The sequence below is a fragment of the Salmo salar genome, chromosome 10 (genome assembly GCF_965601325.2).
Source record: "Salmo salar chromosome 10, fSalSal1, whole genome shotgun sequence".
In the NCBI taxonomy this organism is placed as follows: Eukaryota; Metazoa; Chordata; class Actinopteri; order Salmoniformes; family Salmonidae; genus Salmo; species Salmo salar.
This window is the reverse complement of record NC_138300.1, coordinates 46,694,771-46,714,425: the sequence shown is the minus strand read 5'-3', so window position 1 is coordinate 46,714,425 and position 19,655 is coordinate 46,694,771. Positions and strand designations below refer to the sequence as shown.

Below are 19,655 nucleotides of genomic sequence, written 5' to 3'. Positions count from 1 at the left end.
GCGAGAGAGGAAGGTTTCTGTGGTCCAGTTTAGAGCAAGAGAGGGAGGCAGGGAAGGAGAGAGAGAAAAGAGAGGGAGCACATATACTGTACAAATATAACAAAACATCAAATGAACATGTTTCCTCTGCTTACTCTCTGGCATAGGTCTCACATAGAACAGAAATACATAGCCATTTGCTGTGAAGCAACAAGGCAAAACTCTCTCCCTTTTCAAACTCCCACACTTTCCCCACCTTAAGAAGCAACAGCTGGGAAAATAAACCGCGCCAGGTTTTCAGTTTATTTACTGCGCAGGGCATGACAAATTATACCAGAGACGCACTTGTTTTCCAAAGTATTAACTCTCAAACGTTGTTTATGTGACACAAACCTCAAAAGAAAAACAATCTGGTTAAGGTACCAACACAATAATATGTGGGTGCAGTTCTCTTGTTCTATGTGTGTATCCTGAACATTTAGATCCGCTTTCCTGGACCCAGATTAATCCTGGCCCTGGACTAAAATACATGCTAAATGGAAAAGTGCTTTTTAGTCCAGGACTAGGTTTAGTCTGTGTCTGGGAAACCGGCTCATACGGCTTACGTTGAACATTATCTACATTTTCTGGACAGAGAGAGGATACTATATGTTGTTTTCTATCAGTTACTTTACCAGGTTAAATTAGATTAAATCTAAACTATCAACCGTAACCACTTACGACAAACCAAACAAACACAGGAACATTATCCCTTTCATTGGAACCATCTTCATTTCCTTTCCCTTCCTGCTCATCCCCACATCCTGACCCTAAACCCCCTCCACCCCCTCTTACCCCCATGTCCCTAATGATCTGCAGTGTGGGCACTAGAGAGAGGGATAATACTGGCTGAACTTCTGATCTTCTGCCATTTTCACACCGTCCGGCATGTTAGCCTGTCACTCAGAAACACAACTGTCATTGGAAGGCTGACAGATTGAGGAAATGCCAGCGAGGGACCAGCCAGACACAGTGTACCTCCTCCTTCCTGCCTCCCTGCTCCTCCTCCCCTTCAGCCCTCTTACATTGGAATGGAGGGAAGAGAAAAGTGTTTGTTATTCTTTTTTCTTTTGTTTCTTTGGTGTGGCTCAGTTGGTGGAGCATGGTGCTTGCAATGCCAAGGTTGTGGGTTAGAAGCCCATGGTGGACCAATATGAAAAGAAAAAAAAATGATGCACTCACTACTGTAAGTTGCTATGGATAAGAGTGTCTCCTAAATGACTAAAATGTAAATGTCTCTAGAGTAATAGAGGGGTGCTGCATAATGCCTACCCCTATGTCAAGATGCACTTCCCTCATAGTGGGGTGGAGTAGGCCAGGGTACTACGTAGTTGAGCCCTAAAGAGAGAGGGAGGGGGAGAGTGAGGTCACTTTTATTTTGTCTGCCATTAGTGATGATGTCACCTTATCAGTCCAAAATGAGGGTGGGGGCAGAAACTACAGTACATCTATTGCCAGTGACAGTAAGGAGCACAAAGTGCTAACACATTTCCAGTCAGACAGACGGTTGGACAAATACAGTGATTGTAGTCATCTGAAGAGAAAGAGAGTAGATGGCAGCCAGGTTTGAGAGAGGAGAAAGATAATCATTTTCTTTTCATTCCCTTCTGGCATCTGTTGAAGTTGCTTTGAGACAACATCATCAGAGGTCGCGTCAGCCTTTTAACAGAGACCTCAGTCATTCTGTGTGTGTGTGTGTGTGTGTGTGTGTGTGTGTGTGTGTGTGTGTGTGTGTGTGTGTGTGTGTGTGTGTGTGTGTGTGTGTGTGTGTGTGTGCCCGTGTGTCCATCCATCCACAGAGAACCGGGGGATTCCCTCTTCAAAAGAGACCATAATCCAGACCTCCATCTCCCCACCCATTAGAATTAGATGAGTTTTGCCGTGTATGGTTGCAATTTTAAGAATCTTATTTTAAAGATTCTCTCAGAGAGAAAAAACGTCACTTTTCGTAAATATTTCTGCTACTTAACCAACCCTGTAGTAATGGCTTACAAATGTTTAATATTAGATGGAATCATGGCGGAGAGAGGGAGTAGAGAGAGACATTCAACTTTTCTATTTTTTCTCATTTTAGCTTCCCTGGCATGGGATGTCTAATTCCAAAGAAAACAGCATACATCTTTGAGTTTATACAAAACTATCTTGTTACTTTATGAAGATTTTCCTTAACCTTTGCATGTCTTTATTGTGTGTGTTTGCAATCAAACAGCTTTGGTAATATGGCTGGACTGAAGCAGTGCTTGAGTTGCCATTATTACATGATTCAGTTGTTTCTGTTGCAGCTAACAGAGGTCAGTGTCACAGATAATGTGCCCTTTGTCTTAAGATGTGTGTCAAATCAAATCAAATCACATTTTATTGGTCACATACACATATTTAGCAGATGTTATTGCAGGTGTAGGAAAATGCTTGTGTTCCTAGCTCCAACAGTGCAGTAGTATCTAGCAGTTCACAACAATACACACTCATCTAAATGTAAAATATATAAATATTAGATTGAGCAATGTCGGATTGGCATTGACCAAAATACAGTAGAATAGAATATAGTATATACAGTACATATGAGATGAGTAAAGCAGTATGTAAACATGATTTAATCATTATTAAAGTGACTGGTGTTTCATTATTAAAGTAGCCAGTGATTCCAAGTCTATGTACATGGGGCAGCAGCCTCTAAGGTACAGGGTTACGTAACCGGGTAGACGGCGGCTAGTGATGGCTGTTTAACAGTCTGATGGCCTTGAGATAGAAGCTGTTTTTCAGTCTCTCGGTCCCAGCTTTGATGCACCTGTACTGTGTGTGTGTGTATGTGTGCGTGTGCATGTGTTCTCCAGAAGACGCACTGACAATCCCTATCTGTCTTACTCTATAACAGGAAGAAAACCACTTTCAAAGGCAGTTGGAGGAGTGGGATCAGATTATACAGGCTGCCATATGTCCCAGCCAGCCATTCAGACAGTTAGCCAGCTTGCCAGCCAGTCAGCCATTCAGCCAGTTAGCCAGCTTTCCAGACAGTCAGCCAGACAGTCAGCTAGTCAGCCAGCCAGTCAGCCCGCCAATCAGCCAGCCAGTCAGCCAGCCAGTGCTGATGAGGAGTTGGGAAATGGGAAGTGAAACTGTGGACTTGTGAGTCATCATAGCCCTGTCACTTCAAACAGCAGAATGCTCAAAGCTCCCGCTTCGCGTCTCCGCCGCCAGATGGCCTAACGAGCAGGAGCAGGTCAGGATGTGGGACCCGGAGACGCTAAATTGCTACCATTCACTTTTCTCTCCCCCACAGGTGCTAGAAAGACAATTTTGACACTGATAAAGTGTGTCTGATGGGTGAAGTGAAGTGTGTATAGGTCAAATTAAACAGGGTGTAAAGTTGGTAGTTGGTGATATGCTTTTATAAAAGGTTTGGAATTTATTATAATGTTGCTTTCTGTTAGTTGGAGGCCGAGATTGTGCAGGTTGTAGGTGTGAGTTTTTATTGTTTTGTAACCATATGTTCCCAGACCGACTGCCCCAACGCCTCTCTCTCTCTCTCTCTCTCTCTATCCCTCTATCCTCTCTCTCTCTCTATCCCTCTATCCTCTCTCTATCCCTCTATCCTCTCTCTCTCTCTCTCTATCCCTCTATCCTCTCTCTCTCTCTCTCTTTCTCTCTCTCGCTCTCTCTCTATCCTGTCTCTCCCTCTCTCACTCTCCCTCTATTCTCTCTCTCTCTCTCTCTCTCTCCCTCTATTCTCTCTCTCTCTCTCTCTCTCTCTCACTCTCTCTCTCACTCTCTCTCTCACTCTCTCTCCCTCTATCCCTCTCTCTCTCTCTCTCTCTCTCTCTCCCTCTATCCTCTCTCTCTCTCTCTCTCTCGCTCTCTCTCTCTCTCTCTATCCCTCTATCCTTTCTCTTCCTCTCTCTCATCTATCCTCTCTCTTCCCTTCTTTCCATCTCTTAATTTCTCCCTCTCTTCCTTCATTGCTCGTCAGTTCAATTCAATTAAATTCAAAGGGCTTTAATGGCATGTGAAACACATGTTTACATTGCCAAAGCAAGTGAAATAGATAATAAATAAAAGTGAAATAAACAATAAAAAATGAACAGTGAACATTACACACACAAGTTTCAAAGGAATAGAGACATTTCAAATGTCATATTATGTCTATGTACAGTGTTATAATCATGTGATCATCACATATTCATCACTGGTTGCCCTTTTCTTGTGGCAACAGGTCACAAATCTTTCCCCCTCTCTCTCCCTTAATCTCCCTTCCCCTGTTCAGAAGAGCATGCATCACTTTCAAATTCATGACAATGAATAAGCTCTATCCTGTAAAGTCTACATTAGTTGGTCCTGGATTGAGTGTGTGACGTCTCATTCCACGTGTTACCAATTTCAACCTCTTGGCTGTGCTCCAACATTGTGTGTGCTGGAATAATTTCTTTAACCCACATCAACCTGCTCATGTCTTTCTAGTGATACAAAGATTTTTGCCATCATCTATTTTTCTGTAGTGAATTGGAACTTCTGATATTATTTTCTAAAATGATGAATTGATTGATGCACACTTTTGCATGACCTGAAGTAGGCTAGCCTACTTTTACTCCAGCTTTGTTACAGCAATTAGAATAGGTTCTTATGTATGTCTGCTATGCTAGTATAGCCCACCTATATGGGAATGAATAAATTAACTTATATGGGAATGAATAAATTAAACACCATAGATAGACCGTAATGCAGCACGTTTTCCTTGGTGCGATCTGAACACTTTGGTTGCGCAAAGAAATGTGTATTTTCAACACAAGGTGGCGACACATCGAGCACTAATCAGAGCCAGATGGCTCCAGCAAGACAAGCCGCTCAGACAGACGTTTTGGAAGCGTGCGCTGAGAACGCGAAACCAGGCAGTGGGACTCCGGCGGTCAGACAGGAGACAGGGAAAGAGAGAGAACTTCGTGCGTTCTACTACACACAGTCACAGGATAAGGACCAGTGCGTAGACAGTTATTATAGACATTTTTGTGTGTCTTCTTTTTAAATCAACGTTTACACGTGAGATTACGGTTGTAGTGGATGTAAAGGAAATAGAATCGGAGGAATGTATCCAGCTAGAGTAACAGTGACCCACCGTCTTCCGAGATGTCAGCTCCACATTATCCGAACCATCGTGCTACTCCTGGCTGTCCTAGAGATGACTGCGACCCGTAAGAATGAGACATTTTATTACAGTGTTACAATGTCATATTATCTGAAACACACGCAAATTTGAATGCCATGCATTTTCATATTTGATGCCGTCGTATGGTGATATATAGGCTATAGCCTATCGATTTATTCGATTGACGTGTCTCTCTGCAAAATATTTCCTTTCCTCTTTTTATTTGTTTTTTCGTTAATAAAAAAAATAAATTCAGATGGTTATATGGACATTCAATTCGTTGTTTTCTTGGGCTTCAAAATAGGCTACTTGGTTGCACAAACGTGTTATTATTAACTTATTAGACTACATTGTTATTACCATACCTTATCTTAGCTCTTGTGTAAAATATCTGCGGAAGGCACTACATAATATCTTCATTGATCAAGTATTGTTTACCGCCAAGTCTTTTATATTTTAAACAAAGCCAATTTAAACATTGATTTATAATCTCCAGTATATTAAAATACAAAGGGACTCTTCTTCTCCAGTCATGATGAAGAGGATAACTATCTCAGTCCCAGCTTGAGGTCCATTGTGAGTGTCGATCCATTTGTGATTTAATGCAAACTCATGAAATACAATGCTGACTGATGCTGAGAGTAATGAAGTTCTTCGAAAAGGAAGAAAATGTCTTTGTTGGAACAGACTCACTCCATCAGAAATGTAAGGCTAATCACTGTAGTCAAATAACAAACAGTAGCCTAGCTAGACTTGTCGTGTGTCTAAAACTATTGTCTTCAAAGTTGTCTTCTACAATCTCTACAGGCCTAGTACCTTGTCCTGCATACACTGGCAGTGAGGAAGTTAATATATCATGTTGTTTACATTTCTGTCACAACAGTTGTGATTTCAGGGACATAAAGTGACTTTATAGCTAATAATATCCTTTCACTTAGTCATCACAAAGCCAAACAATCATTCTCCTCCCCACACTTAACCTGTGAAAGGTTATAAACATCCTGGGGCTTTATATAAGCTTTATAACAGCTGTCTAGCAGAGGCAGGTGCCCAGATGGTGTCAAGTAGTTTCCATTAGGGCCGGAAATTGCCAGGGACCTCACGATATGATACTATCACGATACTTAGGTGCCGATACGATATGTATTGCGATTCTAACGATCCTCGTGATTCTATATGTGTTGCGATTCAATACTGTGATTTTATTGTGATTCGATGTTGTTCACCATATGTCTGCTGCAGAGGGACAAGAGAGAGCCAGGAGACTAAGAGTGTTGATCAGTCATGGAAATACAAGTGCTAAAAACAAATTGTCTCACTATTTAAAAAGTGCAGTTACAGCCAACTAACGCAAAAATAATATTGCAATATTGTCAATATGAAACATTGTTTCCCCTAGTATTTATTTCAGCAGCGGTGGCAAAGTTATTGTGGGGGGTGGGGGCTTAGTGGGCATGGCCAATGGCGTGAACAATTTTAGAGGCCCTCCTCTTGGCCACAGATTTTGCTGTTTTAAAGTTAATTTCCTGCAATTCTACACATGTTGACATGGGGATGAGAGAAAATGTGCATTTTTAAAGCTAATTTCCTGCAGTTCTATACATTTTTCCAGGGCTTATGCCTTGTTCTTATGCTATCTGAGTGACTCATTTTAGATTGTCCCTGTCTGTCTAGTTTTTATTTAGGTGGTTGTTAGTTCTCAAAGATGATCTTAGAAATACATAGCTCCATTATCCTTTCTAAATACTTTATATCAGGTTTTAGTCATTTAAGTTTACGCTGAAAACGTTTTACTATCCCATTTTTTAATAATATTTTTTGGGGTGGCGGCAACGATTTAGCAGCGGCGGCACGTCGCTGCTAAATGAATATAGGGGAAACACTGCGATACGATGCAATATATCGTCAAAAATAATATCTGATATGTAACTATCGATTTTATTTCCCCCTCACTAGTTTCCACAGTTTAAAAGTTTGGAAGAGAGGTGCTGTCATTGGACAATTTTGTGAATCTTGTGAATCGAATAGGAGTCTAGTTTGTTACCCAGTTTGTCTATGTATTATTAATTGCCTGCTAGAGGATGTGTCTAGATTTGTTTGGATTACACCAGTCCTCCCTATTGGATTGGTATATTATTTACAAAGGTTGGAGGAGGCAGTAAGGCCATTTTCTGACATGCCACTCTCTCTTAGACTAGTGTCAGGAGCCAGGAATGGTAATCCAAGACACATGACTGGATGAGTTATGCATTCATCAAATAGGATTTTATGATTGAACAGGAAAAGGGGAGGGGGGATCAAACCCTGGTAACCATTTCATATCTCCACTTCTTCAGCAGACTGGAAAAGAGGAGTGGAAAGAAACACATTCGGAATCTGCCATGATACAGAGTCTCTTACATGTCATAACAGTCAGAGGGCTATCAATCATTTGGGAGGAACTGCCTCGGGTACAGATTTCAACATGATACAACTGTTGACACTAAAGGCACTTTGCCTCTGAAAAACCTCACCCCGTCTGGACTGCAGTCTGTCTCTCACAGGAAGCCTCCCGTCCTCTTCCTCAGCTCTGATAGCTGAGCTCTTAGCCCCGTCTTCTCTCTCTCCTCCTAATGCATGCTACTGTAACTCAGCCATCCATTGCTGCATCTTTAAAAGCCTTCTCAGACGTTCAGGAATGTGAAGGAACTATATGTGTGAAACAGATGTAATGGTTGTAGTGTATGTATGTGGGCGTGGGTGTGTGTGTGTGTGTGTGCCTTCGCCTGCGTGTGTATGTGTTTTGTGACAGTTTGGGTCCAGTGTGAAGCATCTGGAAAGATAATAAAGTCACACACCTTCTATGAATCAGTCCTCAGTCATAAATCATACACTTCTCAGCTGGTCCCTCGTTACTTTCAAACAACGGTGTGTAAAACATGTCATGCATTAGCAATTACCTACTTACCTTTTGTTATTCACATCATATGTTTGCCAAGTTTATACGGCTGTATTGCTCAACATACACCATGTTTTGAAGATGATGTCTTGTCTTGGCTAATTGTTTAAGTGGTGGTTACCTACAGTAATAGATGGTTACACAATTCTTACTCAGTTATTATTTTGTGCAGTGTTACATTAAACTGATGGCCAGATATGAGAAACAGAAATATGAACTTGAATGCACTATCAGGCATCCATTTTGAATTTAATTTGTTTAACCTACCCACTGGGCACTCACTGGTTGAATCAACGTTGTTTCTGCATAATTTCAATGAAATTACGTTGAACCAACGTGGAATAGATGTTGAATTGACGTCTGTGCCCAGTGGGTCTCCTCGAGTTGTGGTTGTTGTGTGTTTGGGTTTGTAGTGTAACAACTGGCAGCAACAGTAGAGCAACTGATTACTTTCATTACTGACTTCCGCTTGTGTTTCCCAGCGTAATGACATCATTAAATCAAATCAAATCAAATTGTATTTGTCACATGCGCCAAAAACAACAGGTATAGCCCTTACTGTGAAATGCTTACTTACAAGCCCTTAACCTACAATGCAGTTCAAGAAACAGAGTTAAGAAAATATTTACTCAATAAACTAAAGACTGTAAAGAAAATTAGATCACAAGTGTTTCCTAAGGATCTTCGATAGCATACCAGTGGCACTATTATTTCCATAGACTGGCAACCAGGCATGTTAGGCTACAACTGAAAATACTATCCAGTAGCCTAATTTAGTGAAGGAAAAAAACATCATTGTGGGTGGTTTTAGTCCCAAATCTTTGTACAATGTGGGTGGTTTTAGTCACAAATCTTTGTACAATGTGGGTGGTTTTGCAATATGACTCAGAGGTTTGTTTCTTAGATATTAGATTGTGATAAATAGGTTCTGTAAATTGCAACAGATTGCAGTTTTACTGTAAGTTACTCCTTCTTACCACCGCATGATATTTTCATCTAAAAGCCTTATAAGAAACAACCCCCACAGAAAGCTAAGCCTAGTGTTTTTCTGGTTGGGAGGCTTGACTCTTGGGAGACTATGATTCATTGAGGCTAAACATTGTTCACTCTCATGTCATATCCTCATTTGGTCTCTGCTCTCTCTGGGCTAGAGAGAGGGTTTGATAAAGTTTCTCCACTGCGAACTGAAGCCAAGCATGGAAACCCCTTTCCTGCAATTACTGTCTAACTCTGCACTGCACAGCGGAGGTGAGGGCATGGCAGAGAGAAAATCTCATCTGGATATCTAGGGACTCAAAGTGCGGTTGGCTTTTTGCTGTAGATTAGAAGCATCCTCTTTGACATACATATTCTTTAGAGCTCGTAGGGGAGCAAAGGGCCTAACTTCCTTTACTTAGTGTCAACAATTAGCCTAAATAATCAGTTCTTTGATAGAAGAACAACACTCATTATTTAAGTAAAGGGGTGCTGTTATTAGATATGCATCAATGCAGCTCATGGGTTGTGTAGGCTATGCACTAATGTAGGTATTAGGAAATGCCTTGTAGTAAAACGAGATATACGTTTTGACTTTTCAAATGACAATTTTCCTCGCTTAGTAGCATTTATCCAGGTTAATACGTGGGGACCATGCTATATTTCATTTCACAGGAGCGGGAATGAAACATTACTTTTTAAATTGTGCTGTAAATGTGTCAGTGTAAATCTCTAAAACCTGTTTGCATTGCTTTAAGGACTTATGAACCACGTCGCATGCAGACTGGTAAATCTTTCACCGCCAACAATTAGGCCTTTGTACATTTCCACGCTGTCTTAGAGCTGATAAATACCCAACCTTAACGGGCTTTTAAAAAATAAATAAATAAATGTTGCTTATCAGTCAACAGAGGATTGTGACAGGCAGTGTCAAATTTCTCTCCATGAAGAAAGGCTTTTATTCAGAATTTCCCAAAACATCATACCCATCTTGGAACATTTCACTCATAAATGCTTCCCCAGAGCAGGACAGAGGAGAGGAGAGGAGAAGAGAAGAGAAGAGGAGAGGAGAGGAGAGCGGAGGAGAGGAGAGCATAGGAGAGGAAAAAAGAGCAGAGGAGAGCATAGGAGAGGCGAGGAGAGTGGAGTAGAGGGGAGAGGAGTGGAGAGCAGAGGAGTGGAGAGGAGAGGAGAGCGGAGGAGAGCAAAGGAGAGGAGAGCAGAGGAGAGGCGAGGAGAGTGGAGTAGAGGGGAGAGGAGTGGAGAGCAGAGGAGTGGAGAGCAGAGGAGAGCGGAGGAGAGCAAAGGAGAGCAGAGGAGAGGAGAGGAGAAAAGAGGAGAGGAGAGGAGCGCAGAAGAGAGCAGTAGAGAGCAGAGGAGAGGAGAGGAGAGCGGAGGAGAGCAAAGGAGAGGAGAGCAGAGGAGAGGAAAGCGGAGTAAAAGGGAGAGGAGAGCAGAAGAGAGCAGTGGAGAGCAGAGGAGAGGAGAGCAGAGGAGAGGAGAGGAAAGCGGAGTAGAGGGGAGAGGTGAAAAGAGGAGAGCAGAAGAGAGCAGAAGAGAGGAGAGGAGAGGAGAGGAGAGGTTAGCAAAGGAGAGGAGAGCGGATGAGAGGAGAGCAGAGCAGAGTAGGGTAAAGACAGAATAGAGGAGAGCAGAGGAGAGGAGAGCCAGAACAGAGCAGAGGAGAGTAGAGAGCCAGGGGGTTTGGAGACTGGTGATGGGGTTAATGTTGAACCACACGTTGGCGTTGGCTGGCTGGCTGGCTCAAATATCTGATAAACGGTCTGTCTGAGGAAAGGTAGCCAGCCCCCTTACTGCCACCCATGACATCAGGGATGGGGAAGCTTTGGCACTTGGCAGGGACCCGCTGCGCCACTCCTAGCCGTTAAACTAAAATCATACCAGGATCACCCTTTTTTTCTCCCTTTTCTTCTTTCCAAACTCATCCCAGGATCACTCTCCTGCTGTCTCTCTCTATTTCTCTTTTATTTTTCTTTCAAATCAAATCAAAGTGTATTTGTCACGCGCGCCGAATACAACAGGTGTAGACCTTACAGTGAAATGCTTACTTACAGGCTCTAACCAATAGTGCATAAAAGGTATTAGGTGAACAATAGGTAAGTAAAGAAATAAAAACAACAGTAAAAAGACAGTGAAAAATAACAGTAGCGAGGCTATATACAGTAGCGAGGCTATAAAAGTAGTGAGGCTACATACAGACACCGGTTAGTCAGGCTGATTGAGGTAGTATGTACATGTAGATATGGTTAAAGTGACTATGCATATATGATGAACAGAGAGTAGCGTAAAAGAGGGGTTGGCGGGTGGTGGGTGGCGGGACACAATTCAGATTGCCCGGTTAGCCAATGTGCGGGAGCACTGGTTGGTCGGGCCAATTGAGGTAGTATGTACATGAATGTACAGTTAAAGTGACTATGCATATATGATAAACAGAGAGTAGCAGCAGCGTAAAAGAGGGGTTGGGCGGGGGGCACACAGTGCAAATAGTCCGGGTAGCCATTTGATTACCTGTTCAGGAGTCTTATGGCTTGTGGGTATAAACTGTTGAGAAGCCTTTTTGTCCTAGACTTGGCACTCCGGTTCCACTTGCCATGCGGTAGTAGAGAGAACAGTCTATGACTGGGGTGGCTGGGGTCTTTGACAATTTTTAGGGCCTTCCTCTGACACCGCCTGGTGTAGAGGTCCTGGATGGCAGGCAGCTTAGCCCCAGTGATGTACTGGGCCGTATGCACTACCCTCTGTAGTGCCTTGCGATCGGAGGCCGAGCAATTTCCGTACCAGGCAGTGATGCAACCAGTCAGGATGCTCTCGATGTTGCAGCTGTAGAACCTTTTGAGGATCTCAGGACCCATGCCAAATCTTTTTAGTTTCCTGAGGGGGAATAGGCTTTGTCATGCCCTCTTCATGAGTGTCTTGGTGTGTTTGGACCATTCTAGTTTGTTGGTGATGTGGACACCAAGGAACTTGAAGCTCTCAACCTGCTCCACTACACCCCCGTCGATGAGAATGGGGGCGTGCTCGGTCCTCGTTTTCCTGTAGTCCACAATCATCTCCTTCGTCTTGGTTACGTTGAGGGATAGGTTGTTATTCTGGCACCAACTGGCCAGGTCTCTGACCTCCCCCCCATAGGCTGTCTCGCCATTGTCGGTGATCAGGCCTACCACTGTTGTGTCGTCTGCAAACTTAATGATGGTGTTGGAGTCGTGCCTGGCCATGCAGTCGTGGGTGAACAGGGAGTACAGGAGGGGACTGAGCACGCTCCCTTGGGGAGCTCCAGTGTTGAGGATTAGCGTGGCAGATGTGTTGCTACCTACCCTCACCACCAGGGGGTGGCTCATCAGGAAGTCCAGGATCCAGTTGCAGAGGGAGGTGTTTAGTCCCAGGATCCTTAGCTTAGTGATGCGCTTTGAGGGTATTATGGTGTTGAACGCTGAGCTGTAGTCAATGAATAGCATTCTCACATAGGTGTTCATTTTGTCCAGGTGGGAAGGGGCAGTGTGGAGTGCAATAGAGATTGCATCATCTGTGGATCTGTTTGGGCGGTATGCAAATTGGAGTGGGTCTAGGGTTTCTGGGATAATGGTGTTGATGTGAGCCATTACCAGCCTTTCAAAGCACTTCATGGCTATGGACGTGAGTGCTACGGGTCTGTAGTCATTTAGGCAGGTTGCCTTCGTGTTCTTGGGCACAGGGACTATGGTGGTCTGCTTGAAACATGTTGGTATACAGACTCAATCAGGGACATGTTGAAAATGTCAGTGAAGACACCTGCCAGTTGGTCAGCACATGCCCGGAGCACACGTCCTGGTAATCCGTCTGGCTCCGCAGCCTTGTGAATGTTGACCTGTTTAAAGGTCTTACTCACGTCGGCTACGGAGAGCGTGATCACACAGTCGTCTGGAACAGCTGATGCTCTCATGCATGCCTCAGTGTTGCTTGCCTCAAAGCGAGCATAGAAGTGATTTACCTCGTTTGGTAGGCTCGTGTCACTGGGCAGCTCGCAGCTGTGCTTCCCTTTGTAGTCTGTAATAGTTTGCAAGCCCTGCCACATAAGACGAGCGTCGGAGCCGGTGTAGTATGATTCAATCTTAGCCCTGTATTGACACTTTGCCTGTTTGATGGTTCGTCGCAGGGCATAGCAGGATTTCTTATAAGCTTCCGGGTTAGAGTCCCGCACCTTGAAAGTGGGAAGTCTACCCTTTAGCTCAGTGTGAATGTTGCCTGTAATCCATGGCTTCTGGTTGGGGTATGTATGTACAGTCACTGTGAGGACAACGTCCTCGATGCACTTATTGATAAAGCCAGTGACTGATGTGGTGTACTCCTCAATGTCATCGGAAGAATCCCGGAACATGTTCCAGTCTGTGATAGCAAAACAGCCCTGTAGTTTAGCATCTGCTTCATCTGATCACTTTTTTATAGACTGAGTCACTGGTGCTTCCTGCTTTAATTTTAGCTTGGAAGTTGCACATTTCACATGTTGATAGAAATTAGGTAGAACTGATTTAAGTTTCCCTGCATTAAAGTCTCCAGCCACTAGGAGCGTCGTCTCTGGGTGAGTGGTTTCCTGTTTGCTTATTTCCTTATACAGCTGACTGAGTGCGGTCTTAGTGCCAGCATCTGTCTGTGGTGGTAAATAAACAGCCATGGAATGTATAGCTGAAAACTGTCTAGGCAAGTAGTGTGGCCTGCAATTTATCACAATATACTCTACTTCAGGCGAGCAAAATCTGGAGACTTCCTTAGATTTCGTGCACCAGCTGTTGTTTACAAATATGCACAGACCGCCCCCCCTCGTCTTACTGGAGTGTGCTGTTCTATCTTGCCGGTGCAGCGTATATCCCGCTAGCTGAATATCCATGACGTCATTCAGCCACGATTCTGTGAAACATAGGATATTACAGTTTTCATGTCCCGTTGGTAGGATATTAGTGATCGTACCTCGTCTAATTTATTGTCCAATGATTGCACGTTGGCGAGTAATATTGACGGTAACGGCAGCTTTCCCACTCGCCGTCGGTGGATCCTAACGAGGCATCCCGCTCGGTGTCCTCTGTGCCTACGTCTCTTCCTCTTGCAAATAACTGGGATGTTGGGCTTGTCGGGTGTTTGGAGTATTCCTGTATTCCTGCTTACTGAAGAAAAGATCTTTGTCTAATCCGAGGTGAGTGATCGCTGTCCTGATATCCAGAAGCTCTTTTTTGCCGTAAGATACGGTGCAGAAACATTATGTACAAAATAAGTTACAAATTACTCTAAAAAAACACTTAATAGCACAATTGGTTGGGCGCCCTGCTGCCATGTCTTCCGGCGCCATTTTGCCATCACTTCATCTTTCTCTTTTTGTCTTTAATTTCTGTCCCTCTCCGTCATGGTGTAGCAGCCCTACTGTACCTGGCTCGTGTAGTACTGTACATGGCTCGTGTCGTACTGTACATTGCTCGTGTCGTACTGTACCTGACTCGTGTAGTACTGTACATGGCTCGTGTCGTACTGTACATGGCTCGTGTCGTACTGTACCTGGCTCGTGTAGTACTGTACATGGCTCGTGTCATACTGTACATGGCTCGTGTCGTACTGTACCTGGCTCGTGTAGTACTGTACCTGACTCGTGTAGTACTGTACATGGCTCGTGTCATACTATACATGGCTCGTGTCATACTGTACATGGCTCGTGTAGTACTGTACCTGACTCGTGTAGTACTGTACCTGGCTCGTGTAGTAGTGTACCTGGCTCGTGTAGTGTTCAGTTTGGCCATGGATCCACACTTGGCTGCTGTTATCGGAGTTGACTGGCAGGCTGATCTTGGCATGGCTGTGTGTGTTTACTCACTGCGTTCTGAGTGAGAGGAAAAAGGCAGAAAGGAATGGATGTTCAGCGACAGCTTTGGGCTTTCCTGTTCTGTTCTCTCCCCTACCTCAGACCTTCTGCTGGGGCTGTGAACACCACTGAACCGTCAGTTTAGTCCCATCAATTAGAAATGTGTTGATTAATAGCATATACGGTATCAAACCACAAAGGTTTCACACCATGGTGGAATCCTGTTTTTGAAGCATTTGTCATGATTCTGTGTTAATGTTCTCGCTTTATGCTGAAAGGTCATGTTTATTTCCCTCTTCACAGCTCTCACTCTCTCTTTTTATTTTTGTTTTTCCCTTTGTCTTTCTATTTATCTCTCTCTCTCTTTCTCCCCCCTCCCTCTCTCTCCCCATCTCTCTCTTTCTCTCACGTGTTGAGTCAAGGTAGCACTCTCCTCTCTACAGGTGTTTCTGATGAGAATAGCGTCTGCCCAACTAACTTCAGATGAAGCACTCTAAGTGATAAAACAGGCCAGTTTGGATTGCAGGAAATTTAATTTTGCTGGCGTCTAATGATTTACGCTGCTAATGATTTATGCTGCCTATGCCCCCCCCCCCCCCCCCTCTGTGAGCAGAGGGGGGTGGGGGGGGGGGGGGGTGGGCATAGGGATACGAGGGCAAAGTTGATTTGGAGGTACACTGTACTATACATTTTTTGGTGCTTTTTTGTTCTATATATAGCTAGTATCCTGACATGACAAAGTAGATTCAAGACTTAAAATGTGTAGCCGACTTTGCAGACTGTGTGTGTCTGAGTGTGTCTATGTCCCTGTGTGTGTCTCTCTCTCCTAGCCCTAGAGGTATGACTGTCTGGGTTCACTGCGAGGCTAGAGTCTAACATGCATGACCCTGCTTGGCCTCCACATTAAGCTGTTTAGGAATTCTCCACCTCTATTCACCCCTGTTTATTTAACATACAAAAGTGTGTTTAACTCTCCTTCTTTATTGGTTGGTAATTACTATCAGTAGCCATAGAAACTATAATCCCGTTGTAATCTGAAGTCTAGGAATTCTCCTCTCTTTGAAGATTAGTTCTTTTAAAGAGGGTTAGGTCTAAGCCAGTGGTTGAACAAGCCAACTCTGGACACCGAATGCACCATGTACTTTATGCTGTTGCGGATCTATAAGACATTTATAACTGGATTGGGAAAGTCTAGGCCGTTCTTATCCCACTGTTCTGGAATGATAATTGATGATTGGTCGATTTGTTTTGCTTCTGTGCATCAAAGGAGGGATGACCAAAGTTGCGTCATGAGTAATCTGCCTCTGTCTTGGGACACCTGGAAGAGTTTGTGTAGTTTGAGAAAGAGACTCTTAACCCATCAAATGAGCATTGATTGGAAGAAGTCAGTTGAATATTTGGTTGTAAAACAAATATAGAGTATTACTTTACTGACTGAGTCCCTTTGGAAGAGAGGAAGGGAAGGGGAAAATAGCGGTAGGAGAGAACACAGGAGACCAGGGATAGCCAGGCAGCGGCACACATTTCAGCATATGTTTCAAATAAACGCTGGATCTAAATTAATTGTTTATGAGGCTACCATGAATAACCATTCATTGTTTACGAGGTTTAATGTTTGATTTGTTACATTAAATAATTCAGTAATATGACTCGAAAAAATTATGGAAATCATCCGTTTTTTTTATTAGAGGTCGACCGATTAATCGGCGTGGCCGATTTAATTAGGGCCGATTTCAAGTTTTCATAACAATCGGTAATCAGCCGTTTTGGATGCCGATTATGGCCGATTACATTGCACTCCACGAGGAGACTGCATGGCAGGCTGACCACCTGTTACGTGAGTGCAGCAATGAGCCAAGGTAAGTTGCTAGCTAGCATTAAACTTATCTTATAAAAAACAATCAATCTTAACATAATCACTAGTTAACTAGATATGGTTGATGATATTACTAGTTTAACTAGCTTGTCCTGAGTTGCAAATAATCAATGCGGTGCCTGTTAATTTATCATCGAAGCACAGCCTACTTTGCCAAACGGGTGATGATTTAACAAGCGCATTCGCGAAAAAAAGCACTGTTGTTGCACCAATGTACCTAACTATAAATATCAATGCCTTTCTTAAAATCAATACACAAGAATATATTTTTTTACCTGCATATTTAGTTGAAAGAAATTCAACTAGGGAAATTGTGTCACTTCTCTTGTGTTCAGTGCAAGCAGAGTCAGGGTATATGCAGTAGTTTGGGCCGCCTGGCTCGTTGCGAACTGTGTGAAGACCATTTCTTCCTGACAAAGACCGTAATTCATTTGCCAGAATTGTACATAATTATGACATAGCATTGAAGGTTGTGCAATGTAACAGCAATATTTAGACTTAGGGATGCCACCCTTTCAGTGAAATACGGAACAGTTCCGTATTTCACTGAAAAAATAAACGTTATGTTTTTGAAATTATAGTTTACGTATTTGACCATATTAATTACCTAAGGCTCGCATTTCTGTGTGTTTATTATATTATAATTAAGTCTATGATTTGATCGAGCAGTCTGACTGAGCGGTGGTAGGCAGTAGCAGGCTCGTAAGCATTCATTCAAACAGCACTTTCCTGCGTTTTCCAGCAGCTCTTCGCGATGCTTGAAGCACAGCGCTGTTTATGACTTCAAGCCTATCAACTCCCAAGATTAGGCTGGCAATACTATAGTGCCTATAAGAACATCCAATAGTCAAAGGTATATGAAATACAAATGGTATAGAGAGAAATAGTCCTATAATTCCTATAATAACTACAACCTAAAACTTCTTACCTGGGAATATTGAAGACTCGTGTTAAAAGGAACCACCAGCTTTCATATGTTCTCATGTTCTGAGCAAGGAACTTAAACGTTAGCTTTTTTACATGGCACATATTGCACTTTTACTTTCTTCACTGTGTTTTTGCATTATTTAAACCAAATAGAACATGTTTCATTATTTATTTGAGACCAAACTGATTTTATTTATTTATTATATTAAGTTAAAATAAAAGTGTTCATTCAGTATTGTTGTAACTGTCATTATTACAAAATATATATAAAAATCATCTGATTAATCGGTATCTGCTTTTTTGGTCCTCCAATAATCGGTATCGGCATCGAAAAATCATAATCGGCCGACCTCTAGTTTTTATCGCTAGTAAGAAACTGCTAGCCATTAGCTGCTAACAGCTGAGAACTGCTAGCTACAGTAACTGGCAAGCACAAAAACAGTCAACAACTTTGTGAGTACAGATCCCCAGAAATCGATCAGTCGCCCTCGAAAGTAAGAACTGCCGAAAAAGCACAGTCAAAGATGATAATAATTATTCTGTCAAGAAAGTAATTTTTTTCCTAAATAGTGGCATACTAAGACAAAAGAAATGTAACACAGTGTATAAATGATAACACGTTAGTGCAGGAAATGATGACATTGATTAAAATGTTGGAAGTGAATGCTGGAGTAAAACAATTAACTATGCAAATGTACAAAAGTTGTGTGCATTAAAACCTGTTGGGGCTCGGGGGCAGTATTGAGACATTTTGAAAAAAATATGTGCCCATTTTTAACTGCCTCCTACACCAACTTAGAAGCTAGGATATGCATATTATTAACACATTCGGATAGAAAACACTCTGAATTTTCTAAAACAGTTTGAATGGTGTCTGTAAGTATAACAAAACTCATATTGCAGGCAAAAACCTGTGAAAAATAGATCCAAAAAAATGTGAATTTTGTGACTGTACTATTTAGTGTCATTGTTTTATAGATACCATAGTGAGAAAGGATTCATTTCGCAACACCTACGGCTTCCACTAGATGTCAACGATCTTTATAAAGTTGTTTGAAGCGTCTATGATAAACAGAGAGCAAATTAGAATCCAAGGAAGTTGACATGTCATCACTTCATTTTTTTGCGCCTGCGCATAAATCTGAGAAACGTGAGTTTGTCATCATTTTTTTATCTAGACATAGGATAGGTTGTGTGAAAATATTACTGATGTTTAACGTTAAAAATGGACCAAAAGATTAATGCTAAACAACATTTGACATGTTTGAACGAACATAAATAGATTATTTACTAGGTTTTTTTAGCTTTTCGGCGTGATTTTACCAGCCCCCCACCACGTTTTGTGGGAGCATAATGAACGCTAAGTACTTGGTGTTATTTGGACATAAATTATGAACTTTGTCAAAAGAAACCACATTTGTTCCGGACCTGGAATGCCTTCCGGACCTGGGATCCTGCCTTCTGATGGAGATAATCAAAGGTAAGGGGGTATTTACAATGTTATTATCGATTTTAGATGATGCTAACTGTATAGCATAGCCTGTTGTTCTTAGCATAGCACCCCGTTTATTGCAAAATGTGATTTCCCAGTAAAGTTTTTTTGAGATCTGGCCATTCGATAGCAATTACGAGATGATAATATATTATTCTTTGAATGACAATATTATAATTTACCAATGTTTTCGAATAGTAATTTTGTTATGTTCACCGGAAGCATTTCAGAGAAGAAAAAAATCTGAATTTCACGCTACTGTAAAATGCTGTTTTTGGATATAAATATGAACTTGATGGAACAAAAAATGCATGTATTGTATAACATAATGTCCTAGGAGTGTCATCTGATGGAGATTGACAAAAGTTAGTGCATAATTCAAGCTGGTTTCTGCTTTTGGTGACGCCTGACCTTGAATTGAAAATGGATGTTTGTACTTTTGTGGCTATG

At 42.4% G+C, this 19,655-nt stretch overlaps 1 protein-coding gene across 1 annotated transcript in view; it reads left to right on the top strand.

Moving 5' to 3' along the window:
* The first annotated feature begins 4,882 nt into the window (after window positions 1-4,882).
* LOC106594523 (inactive tyrosine-protein kinase transmembrane receptor ROR1) overlaps window positions 4,883-19,655 on the top strand; it is a 253,137-nt gene continuing 238,364 nt past the window's right edge. Inside the window, exon 1 of the mRNA XM_082957030.1 lies at window positions 4,883-5,201. Coding sequence (XP_082813156.1) covers window positions 5,096-5,201 — 106 coding nt within the window. The 5' untranslated portion in view covers window positions 4,883-5,095. The remainder of the gene's footprint in view (window positions 5,202-19,655) is intronic.